Raw genomic sequence first — 12180 nt, 5'->3', positions numbered from 1 at the left:
AATTTTATATTTGATATATTTAAAATATTTTTTTTTATTTTCACTTTTCAAAATTAGTTACAAAAAAAATTAGTTAGAAAATTATTTTTAGATTTGATTAAAATTATTTTTTAACAAGTGTTTAATGGAAAAATATTTTGACGAAAGATTACTTTGTGTTTAAATTAAAAAAATATTAATAAACTAAAAAAATAAAATATTTATTAAAGGTATGACGAGGTACTACCTGATGATAATATGCTGTCTCTACACCCTCGTCGATATGGGATCTCTACATTTTTCGTGAGTACACAAATCCCGTAAAAATAAAAATCGATTATCGCCGATAATACAACCCGATTTTTCTTATTAATTTAAATAGAAATTGCTAAATATCTTTTTTTCACAATTACATTATTTATTTGCGAAAAATCAACAGATACAAAAGTCATATTCATATTGTACGTTATAATTTATACCAGTAAAAATTGGTAGAGGAAAACCGCGATAAAAGATAAAATCGTCGATTATCGATCTTAGAATTTACAAAAAAAAAACTCCGTAGTCCCGTCATACTCCTCAACTGTTGGAGTTTCAGCGAGAAAATATGCGAACCGGTACTTTCAACGGAGGTAGAGGGCTGGCATATTAAAGTCAATAGTCTAACGTCTCGCACGATTCGACTGTCCGCAAGAAAACGCGGGTATAGATTTTTTCCCAAGAGCCAAAGGTAATAATCACTCACACACTGACAAACAACAAACGACTCTCTTGTATTACCTGTACTCTTTTATTTTATTGATTCTATTAATAATTACAATTACAATTTCAACTAAACTTTACACTTGTTGCTACACGGAGAAAAATGAGACATAATCAGACTTATTTATATATTAATCACTGTTATTAATTGTACCACTAGCTTTGAAGTAATTATCAATTAAATTAGAAGTAAATATCGACAAAATTGGTTTTTTTAATTATTCTATTTTCGATGTGTAACATGAAAAAAAATATTACAAGATTTAGAAATTATCTCAAATCTGAAAATTTTTATAAAATTGAACTTCTTAAAAATTAAATTCATATTTAACAGTAATACAAAATTTTATCTAATTTAATTGAACTTTTATTACTGTCGAGAGTAATGATCAATCCATCGAGCTGTTAATTTTCCCCTTCAACACTGGGATGCAATCTGTCGACTAATTTAAAAATTTATCAGTATTTTAATCTAATACTTTTCTGACTCGTACCATAACCAATTATAATTATCCAGAAAATTCAATTTAGAATTTAAAATTATCGCTCCACCCCACAAAAATTATTATTTATCTAAAAATACAATTTTTGAAAAATGTAATGATTTATCATCAATTGTATTGACAGATTAGTCTATTTTCGGTGAGATTTACATCATCATTAATTTAATGACTGCTTTTCTCCGTGTACATCAAACCAAAACCATAAACATTCACAATACTTACTACCTTACATCTCCTACTAACTCACAATAATATAATAATTAATGAATGATGTTTTGTTGAATAAAAAACCGACTTATAAATCCCATTAATAAAAATCTCAAAATGATATTTCATTGTCTGATATCTCAATTAACTATCACCTATCACTATGACTTTATTTTACATCACGTGTCAATATATATTTACTAGCTGCAAGCTCCATCGTGGAACTTACTCAGGGGTATTTAAAATTTTTACGGCTTCAATGATACTGCATGAATTGATCGAGAATCTCAAATTATTATAACAATATTAATAAATAGGCTGACCTAATAGGCTAAGTAATAGAATTTATCATTGAGGTTTTCCCTTTTTTCTCTTTCTTTTCTTAAGCTTACTTCTACTTAGAATCTCAATTGAACGTCAATTTATTATTAACATCATTATAAGTCCAAAATCAAAAAACTTCCCAGTTAGCACAAGTTGACAATCAACTAATTGATGTTCAATGGTTTAGGTCAACTTTACGTCAACTTTTGAATTTGCAAAAGTTTCCCAGAACTTGACTTTAACTTACGCATCAAGTTAGCGTAAAGTTTACGTCAAATTCTGGCAGCAGGTTTACGTGAACTTCGTTTCATTTGTGCTAACTGGGTAAAATTTTCAATAAAAAATCATCATGTTGATGTTTTCGACGACAGATAAATTAATAATGAAATGAATGACCTTCGAAGGTCTACAAAGACTGTCAACATTACCATCAGCTGATTATACGGGCAGTGATATCGTGAAAGCTCGAGCTTCAGATCTGATTCGGGTTACCAGGAAAAAAACTCTAACGTCTTACCATTCGTTGAATTTTACACCGACTCATGTATCGTGTATCATACCATGATTATTTATGCATATATATATGGAAGAAAATATATATATATATATATATATATATATATATATATATATATATATATATATATATATATATGTATAGATAAATATGGACGCACAATACTCCCTATTTTCTTATCTCCAACACGATAACTTTGTAATACATAATAAGGGAAAGAGAGAGGGAGAATATTCCTGGGTTTTGTTGTTGGTTATTCGATTGTGGCGTCGCAGGGGAGTGGAAGTAGAAGACTACGGCAGAAAAGAGGCCTCCCTATCGCTCAGAGACATTCTTCCTTTGAATCCAAAGCAATATGACAAGCACAGGGCGCCAAAGTTCTATGGGCAACCCACCATGGTCTACTTTCACGTCACTGTTCTCAGTCTCGATTCAATAAATGAAGAATCGATGGTATGTATTGTTTCTCTCATGACAATGCTCACTTTTTATTTATATTTTTCATCCCCGTATCTTCTGCTAGCAGCAAATGTCTGGAGCTTGTGCCCAATGATATTCATTTTAATTTTTTTACTATTTTTACTATTTTTAATGGTTCAAAAATTATTTCATTTAAATAACAATTTTTACTTACATTTATAAAAAATTTATCTTGACTTAAGAGAAAAAAATCTCAAGACAAATATACCTTTTTGAAGAAAATAATTTTTTTGAGTCAGACAGAAGTTATTATTGGTTAAAAATTTTACCTCTGGAGTTAATTTTTTCATCAGTGTCGAAATAAAATTGACTGTCATCTTTTTTTAAATATAGCATATGGACAAAAGTATCGATTCTAGAAATTTTAAATTGAAGAAAAGACATGACAAGTGAAACGTATGGTAATAATAGTGATACTTTTTTTTCTCAGACATATGTAGCAGACATATTCCTAGCTCAAAGCTGGCGCGATTCAAGGCTAAGGTTACCGGAGAATATGTCCGAAGAATACAGGATACTGGACGTCGATTGGCTCCACAACATATGGCGTCCTGACTGCTTCTTCAAAAACGCAAAAAAAGTTACTTTTCACGAGATGTCGATTCCAAATCACTATCTCTGGCTTTATCATGACAAGACTTTGCTCTACATGTCCAAGTAATTTTTTTCTCTTTGTTCGTTTAAGCTTCAGCTTCTCTGGAAGTTGTGACTTTTGAAGAAGAGTAAATGAAAAAAGCAGTAGCTTGCTGAAAATTTTTCATATTACGTATAAATTCTTATTTCAACTGTCAAGAGTAAATTTAATTTATAACATAAGTTAGAATATGAAGACATTTTCTTGTGTACTTTTGTCACAGTTGCAAATTTAAGTGGATTTTCAGCTTGGATACTTGGATTTAATAAACATTTTTTTCAGGCTAACACTGGTTCTCTCATGCGCAATGAAATTTGAATCTTATCCTCATGACACTCAGATTTGTTCGATGATGATAGAGAGCCGTATGTACTTTTTATTATATTTTTATTTTACAAACAAAAAATTATTTTTTCATAATTAATGATGAAGATATTAATCATATAAAAGTACTTAGAATTAATTTTACAAATTTTATCGACTTAATAAATTTAAAATCATATAAATAAAAGATATCTGACAATTTTTAGATTTTTTTCTTTTAAATTTTTTTAATTTTCTTAATAAATTCAATTTTTTCAATTTTTTACTACAATATTAGTATTTAAATCTTTTATTCCGTAGAAGATCTCAACGAAGCTTATAATTATTGCAAAGAGATAAAATTTGAAAGATATTTAGGACAGTAAGAATTTAATAAAGCAATATACATAAAAACGCGGTATTTTAGGGTCCGGAGAACAAACCTTTATTCAAAGTGTAACTGAATGTGTCGTGAGTCATTAATAACCGGGAATTTTAATTAAAGGATCCATTAGTATCTCTCAATGTCTTATCTTTTCATTAATATTCCGAACCACACAAGTCACATCCAATAGCGTCGCATCAATTAATCTTACTCCGGTCCATACAATTGTTGTTAGCGTTGCTCGTTAAGGCCTCTATTAATTAACCCTTAAAAAGGCAATAATAATGACAAAGATTTATAATTTTCGACAAAAATGCAAATTAATAATAGAATTTTTAATTTTGTTCAGTATCGCACACGACGCAGGATTTAGTTTTCATCTGGAACATGACAGATCCACTGGTTGTGAATCCTGACATAGAACTGCCGCAATTGGACATTTCAAATAATTATACAACCGACTGCACAATCGAATATTCAACCGGCAATTTTACTTGCATTCAAATAGTATTCAATCTGCGACGTAGACTTGGTTATCATCTATTCCACACGTACATACCCTCTGCGCTAATTGTGGTCATGTCCTGGATCGCCTTCTGGATAAAGCCTGAAGCCATTCCTGCGAGGGTTACTCTAGGAGTTACCTCCCTTCTCACTTTAGGTAACATTACATTTACATATTCTCCAGAGCTCTATGTTTATCGATACCATCGATCTGCTTATAATCAGGCATGGATATCTTACAATTGACAGGAGTACGTGCCGTTAATTTTACATGCTAATTTTATCCAAGCCCGAGTGATAAATAGATACTTACATTTTTTTTTTTTTTCAATTTTTTATTCTTAACTTCTTTAATAATAATAATTCAACAGTGACTTTTTTCAAAATTGTGTCGAATATCTAGGCCAGTGTCAATAACTAAGTCTTTTAACTTATATGATTTTTTTTAATTGAAATTTAGATTTTTTTTTTTTTCAAATTTTCAAAATTTAAAATTTTGATCAAAAATTAGTTTTTTTTAACAACTTTTAAGCTTAGTCTGATTGTAGTGTGTATTTAACAATATTGTGAGTTGTTTTCCCATAATTATATCAAACATACACCCAGGAGTATCAAATTTATGTGACGTAATGACGGACAATATTTTACAATGAAAAATTCTGATCAAAAGTCATAAAACTCAAAAGAATATTTTTCTTCGTAAGTAAAAAAATGTCACAGCAAAGTGACAGAAAAATCCATAAATGCTGATACGCAGTATTTTTCTACCATTATATTTTCCGCTGACCTGAAAGAATCGTATAATAATAAAAAATCAAAATGACCGTAAGCTGTCACAACTTTAACCTCAGATGTATTTATATACACACTTCTATAAATTTTATACGCATATGAATTGCCAGTAGAGCCGTTTCATCCCAATGAATTCTTGTTATATTACACCTGGTCTTCAATTCATTGCAATGTTGACACTTTTATATATTTTTATTCATAGAATACTTTTGATCAACTCTTTTGTTGTTAAAAATCAAGTGCGTAGTCAATGTGACACTTATATATTTTTTTTCTGTTGTGAAATTATGCATTATATTATCAATTCTAATAATTTAGCGAGAAAACTTTTAATTAACTTTGAAATAATTATCCGACAGACTATTCTCAAATTAAAACTACAAGTTACTTAACTTGATTCTCGGTAAATTTAATTACATTTAATTTTAACCGTTCAAGGAACTAAATCGCGAATGATCCTTCAAGACAAAATAATGAAAAGTTTAAACTTTAAAACTTGTTAATCCTTTTATTATAATAAAAATATTAATATTTAATTTTATTAAAAAAAATTATAAAAAAAAATATTTTTGTCTGTTGTTAAAAGCAACTCAAAATACGCAGTCCCAACAATCATTGCCACCAGTCTCATACGTAAAAGCCATCGATATATGGATGTCATCATGCAGCGTCTTCGTATTTCTCTCTTTGATGGAATTCGCTGTCGTAAATAATTACATGGGTCCCGTTGCTACCAAAGCAATGAAAGGATACTCTGATGAAGACCTTAGAGAATCAATAGATGAATTTAAGGTAACCTAGTTAACTACACACCTAGTTACATACATTACTCAGGGCTCTTTAGTCCTTAACCGAGCATTTATTTCATTTAAATATTATATTATTCTCTTTAAAATTAAATTCTACCCAAAAATAATTTTTTTTAAATTTACAATTAAAAAAAAAAATTTTTTTTCACTCTAAAATTTAATAAAATTAATTTTGGAAAAATCACTGAAAAAAAAAAAGATATTTTATCCCAAAATTTATTACATAATATAAATTACTGTTATAAAAAATATTGCAGACTCCAATGAGGCCAGAATCGAGAAATCGGAGTCCAGTGAGGCCACTTAGCGTCCAGTACGACACTTGCTGTCACGGAAGAGCAACAGCCATCCTAATAGATAAATTTTCCCGATTTTTTTTCCCCTTTTCCTTCGCCATTCTCAACATTGTCTACTGGAGTACTTTCCTCTAACTGTTTTTCTTTATTAATTCCTCATTATTCATAATAAAAAAACATCTCTCCGTACAGGTGTTTTATAAGTACAATAAATTACTCTCATGAGTTTTATAGATCATCACATTAAAAATAATAATTTATTTGAATAATAAATAATAATAAATAAATTGTATTACTGACATTTAACACGTAGAAAAATAAATGTTGTTTTAAACAGCATATTTAATTATCTAATTATTAATTAATTAAAATTTCTTACCTTTGTCAAGCTCAAAAATGACACCTTAAAAAAAAAAAATGGGTAGGTAATTTTTGAATAAATATAAAACAACAATAACGTGAATAAAGACAGCACTTTATTTATTTTGTCCATATATTTTCTTTGTTTTATCGGTTCACATATCTTAATAAATATATTTATATTTTCATTGTTATTATTATTATTATTATTATTATTATTATTATTATTAATAATTAAAGTGGTTCTTTGCGTGCGCCCGTAGCTTCAGAGCTCCCAATAAATGATCGATCTACGACCGATTTCAGGTTTCGTGCTACGCACTAAAAATTATGAAATCAATTAAAAATAATATTTATTACATTTTATTATTTATCATTTATTATTAATAATAATAATTGTTCTGTCGATTATCTTTGATCTTTACATATTTATTTAGTCTAATCTCGTCGCTTTATTTTTGAGACCATTTTTATTATCTTTCTAGTCGATTTTTAATTATTTTAACTCGTTAATTAAAATTAAATCCAATTCAACAAGAAGGAGTTACTCCCACGGCAAAACAAGTGGGAGTAAGTCGCATGCCGAAGGCTAACAAAATTCGAAACGTCTTATACATTATAAATAAATAATATATGTATGTATTTTTTTATTTATTTATTTTATTCTAGCCCCGAGAGCTTTACCATAAACTTCAGTCAATTTACTATTCTATATTTATTATTGTTTTTATTATTATAATTATTTTTTTTTAAATATACATTGAATACAAAAAGAAAAATTTCATATATAGTTATTTTCATTTTTAAAGAATTTTTAATACGAAATTTATTTAAAGTTTTTTATTAATTTTCGTAGGGAAGAATCGAGATTGTTCGTCTGCTTCAATCACGGTATTAATTATCAATTGTGTTTAGATATTAATTTGAATTAACATTTAAATAAATGTCGCTTACACGGGTCGTTTGTGTTTAAAATTTAAATGCGGACGTAATTTAATTTAATATGTAATGTATGTACAATTTTTTATTATTCCATTTACGCTCACTGTTTTTTGTTATCATTATTCCTGGGGATGGAGATGCTCTGATAATATTCTCCGCTGGACAATTAACGTTAAATAAACTTGAGTTTATTAGTGAAGACTGGTTTTAATAAAAGAGAAAAAATTATTTTCTTATGGTTAGTTTTTTACTGCTCGAAAGTGTGGAAAGGGTAGAAGAATTTTCCTTAATTGGATACCAAAAACAATCCAATGTTCTTAATTGTCATTCAATAATACAATGTTTTGTCGATATTATTCTGAAGTTATTAAGTATTTTTTTAACAAAAAACAAACATGAATTAATATAATTTGTAATTAATCTAAATACAAATACATTAAGACTATGTATTTCTTGTATTCAAGGTATTTCAAAGTAATTTTAACTTGTAATTTATGATGACTTTTATACATCACCGTTCTAATTACCAAATTGTTTAACACTACATTTGTTAGGAGGTCATTCTTTGACATTTTTAGACAGAAAAATTTCAAATTTATATTATTTGGGTTACCTAAACAAAAATTTTATACATATAGTAAATTTTGAGTTGATTTTTAGATAAAAAAAATCTTTTTTTTTGTCACAAAAATACTTGATGATTTCAGAAAATTAGTCGTAACATTGTATCATTAAATAATAAGTAAAAATATATTTTTTTCTGGTCTTAAAACCCTGAATTTTATTAGAAAATTCAATCAGTCGGCCGTTTTTCTGTTTATTAATTCCTCATTGTCTTTCATTTAATTAAAATAAAAATTAAAATTAAACAAACGGATTTAATGGTTGAATAATTGCTTAATTCTCTTTCTTAAAAAATAGAAACACATTAACTAATTTTTTTTTTTTAATAGAAAATTTGTTAAAATTGATTTTTGTCAATTAAATTCGATTAAAAAATATTGACATCTAGAAAATTGATTTATGTTGTTTCTTAATTTAACTGAATAAACTAGAGTGCTAAATTTACCCTTAAGGGATGATAGATCTATTGAAAAATTCAGATTAAATTATAAAAAAAAAAATAAGTCAATGATTAAAATAAATAAAAATTGAATTAACCCAAAATAATATCTGATAAACAGATAATAATTAAAAGAAGTTGTGCTTGAGCGTTAATTAATTATCTACGGTCTATTGGCCGGGTCTTGTGTGCCTCTATATAGATATTACACATCTCGTTTTATTTTGGTACAGAACCTTTGCATTTAATATTAAAGAGCTTTCAACCATGTCAAGACGAAGGACAGCGTAAAGGTATATCTTTATTTATCAGCGATTACTTATTTATAATCCAATAACTAGTTAACTAGTAACTATATAAATATATATTTAATATCGAATGATTTTTGAAAATTTTCTAATCAGTAATAAAAAAATTAGATAGTGTAATAAAAAATTTCTGGCATTTTTGGCAAATATTCAAGTGGCAAAAAACTCTTGTTTTAGACTCTTGCCAACATTTCTTTATTTAAGTACCATCAAATTTTAAACTATTCCATTAACCTTTTTTATTACTTTCTTCATTCAGTTACTGTTCATAAAAATGTCAATGACATTAAAATAATAAGCCAGATCTAGCCTCAGATGACTTTATCTTGACTAATTTGAATTAATAATCAAAGGTATTTAATATTAAATTAAAAAAGCATTTATTTTATTTTCGTGAGTTTTTTAAGTCCATTTTACCCACCCATTACCGTACCATTCTCTTAAAAGTTGACAATAGTCGCAATATAAATAAAAACGACAATAAAATGGTTGATTGCGACGGAGAAAAATGCCGAGCGTGGATTGGCTCGCAAGTCGTTAGAGCAGTGCTGCCAACTTACGAGTATCGAACTCAGTGCATACAATAGATTCGACATCTAATGGAAAGAAAGCACATTACATCTTTTGTCGAAGAAAAAGGGCTAACGTAACGTATATAGATGTATATACACTGGACTTGAAAGTAACATTGTCGTTGCTGGAAACAATTGATCATTTGTCTTTTTGTCGGGTCGTAAACAATAAATAATAGTATATTACACACCGAGGGAAGTAAAGTAAGAAATGTCTCAGATCACATGTAATTGTTGGCCGAGGCGAAGCTGAGGTTAACAAACATGTGATCTGAGGCTTTCTTATTTACTTCCCGAGGAGTGTATGCTATTTTTTTTGCTCGACAAAGGCAGAAAGTGGCAACTTCGTTTAGCGCAGCGGGCCGAAAGTTGACGCTTTCTGCCCGTCGAGCAAAAAAAGCTATACGTGTAAATCAATCTTAATAACTTTAAAGTAAATGTTTATTTTTTATTCTGTGGGTCAATGACTGAATAAAATATATTTCCGACAGTATTTTTTATTTTTATTCATTATTAAAGGGTCTTTTTACCAAAAGATTGTTAATATAGTAAATTTTGTTATTTTAGATTGCAATTTTTTTTTCTATTATGATTTTGAGGAAAAAAGATCTTAAGTCACGAAAATTTGAAATATACTGACAATAATCCTGGATATCGTCAGATTATGAGCTTAACTCCTTGTCATTCGTTCAATCATCAAGGTAGAGCTTTTTTTTATAGTTTTTTTTCTCATATTTCTGGTCATAAATAGGGTTTAAAAAATTTCAATGCTTCAATTAGACATTTCAAAAAATTTTCATGTACCGCGAATTAAAAAAAAAATTTGTTTAATTGAAAATAAGCTCAACAATTCTTCTAATTGACTATAAAATAATATTTACTCAACCAAAAAACGCGTTAAAATATATAAATGCTTGTAGACTGAAAGAATTATTAGATTATTATTTTTATACTGTTACTTGTGGATAAAAGAGTTGATTTAATTAGATTCAAAATTTCAATTTACTTTCAAGTGCAAAATATAAAGTTTTTTAATCCCGTTAAAACTGAATGCAGTTTCACTTCAATACAAGCTAAATATTAATTTTCGTACTTCAGTATGAACATGCGGTTAACTATACAGAAAATTTAAGATCGCCAAGGGTTCTTAACGAGAAATAGCGGTTTCCAGTTTTCATTAATTTAATGTCAAGTTTATAGTAACTTAAGCCTTCTCAACTTTTGACTAGAATATAAATCCAACAACAAACTTTCGTTGATGGAAATTTATTGGCGACACTTGATAGAAAGGGTTGCTTTAAATTAACCCCAAAGTTCCTGAGCTCAAAAGTTTCGGGCATTAGAGGAAAATGCTTAAGCTGAATTTGGACCTTGAATCAAACTGTTTAAGTTCGCTAATTACGTTCAAATTGATTTAAAACTTAAACTTAAGCTGAAGTTTCGATGTCAATTTTTAAGTCTGTCCAGATTTTTTAATTAATATACGTACAGTGATTCACAATAGAACAAAAATAAAATACATATAATAAACATAATAAGTGTTCTTATCTCCAGCAGACGAGAATCAAAATAGCATGAGATCGAGTACGGTTCAGTGAATAAGTTATTCAGAGAGTAGCCTCTAGAAATGATTCTATATAAATATTTAAAGGCTAAAATCAATATTTTTAACCGTACCGTAGATAAGAATAATAAAAATGTATAATGTATAATAAAAGACTTGAATAGTGAAACAAAAAGTACTTGGCAATAATTAATCATTTTAATAATAGAATAATTGAATATGAGTATCTTGAACAAGCCAATTGACTTTTTATTTAAATAATGCTACCTAGTGGAGAAAATATCCAACACAAATAGACGAAGCCATGTCGACTCCTTTTTTTCACTTCAATTTATTTAATCATAGCTTTTCTTGAGAGTAAAACATCGGATCTCGAATAAAATAAAAAAAAATATATATTTCTGCCCGTAGAAATGATAAAATAAAATTGACATTAAAAATATTTTTTTTTAGTTTATTTATAAATTTTCGTGTAAAAAAGCGAATAAAATTTTTTTACAATGTTGAAAAAAATTTTTTTTCGATATCGATCAATGGATATTGAAAATATTCTTTTGGTGATAAATTTAATCCAAAGTCCTCGAATTTACGGCAGTTCGCACTTGATCCATAGCAGAAAATATCTCGAAGAACGTTTTTTAGCAATAATTCTTTATTCGTTTCTTTTGTTGAATCGGTCGTTATTGATTTGGGTTTGGGTGAGTCAGTAGGTACGTATACGGGTGAGCGACGCGGCCTGATAATTTCCTGTAGTGTGGAAGAAAGGAGCCAAAAAGGACAGCGATATAAATCTAAAATAACGAATGCAATTTTCACGTGTTTCATAGATTTTAAATTGGTGTAAGCTACAGTAGCGCTTTACTTTACTTGTGTGGG

At 28.2% G+C, this 12180-nt stretch overlaps 1 protein-coding gene across 2 annotated transcripts; it reads left to right on the top strand.

The window, feature by feature from the left end:
- Positions 1-211: 211 nt before the first annotated feature.
- On the top strand, positions 212-6630 carry Hiscl1 (Histamine-gated chloride channel subunit 1). Of its 2 annotated transcripts, XM_074239033.1 has the most exons (8): positions 212-282; positions 578-709; positions 2568-2745; positions 3203-3429; positions 3689-3771; positions 4444-4755; positions 5977-6182; positions 6457-6630. In XM_074239033.1, the coding sequence occupies exons 1-8, from the start codon at positions 212-214 to the stop codon at positions 6628-6630; spliced, it is 1383 nt and encodes a 460-aa protein (XP_074095134.1). The 2 variants fall into 2 exon arrangements, with proteins under 2 accessions (XP_074095134.1, XP_074095136.1); XM_074239035.1 differs by lacking the exon at positions 578-709.
- Positions 6631-12180: the final 5550 nt, after the last annotated feature.

Source organism: Cotesia typhae, unplaced genomic scaffold (genome assembly GCF_013202065.1).
Source record: "Cotesia typhae breed Kobodo isofemale line unplaced genomic scaffold, CoteBio_Ctyphae contig_23, whole genome shotgun sequence".
Lineage (NCBI taxonomy): Eukaryota > Metazoa > Arthropoda > Insecta > Hymenoptera > Braconidae > Cotesia > Cotesia typhae.
The sequence above is the reverse complement of the archived record's forward strand: the minus strand, read 5'-3'. Positions and strand labels throughout refer to the sequence as shown.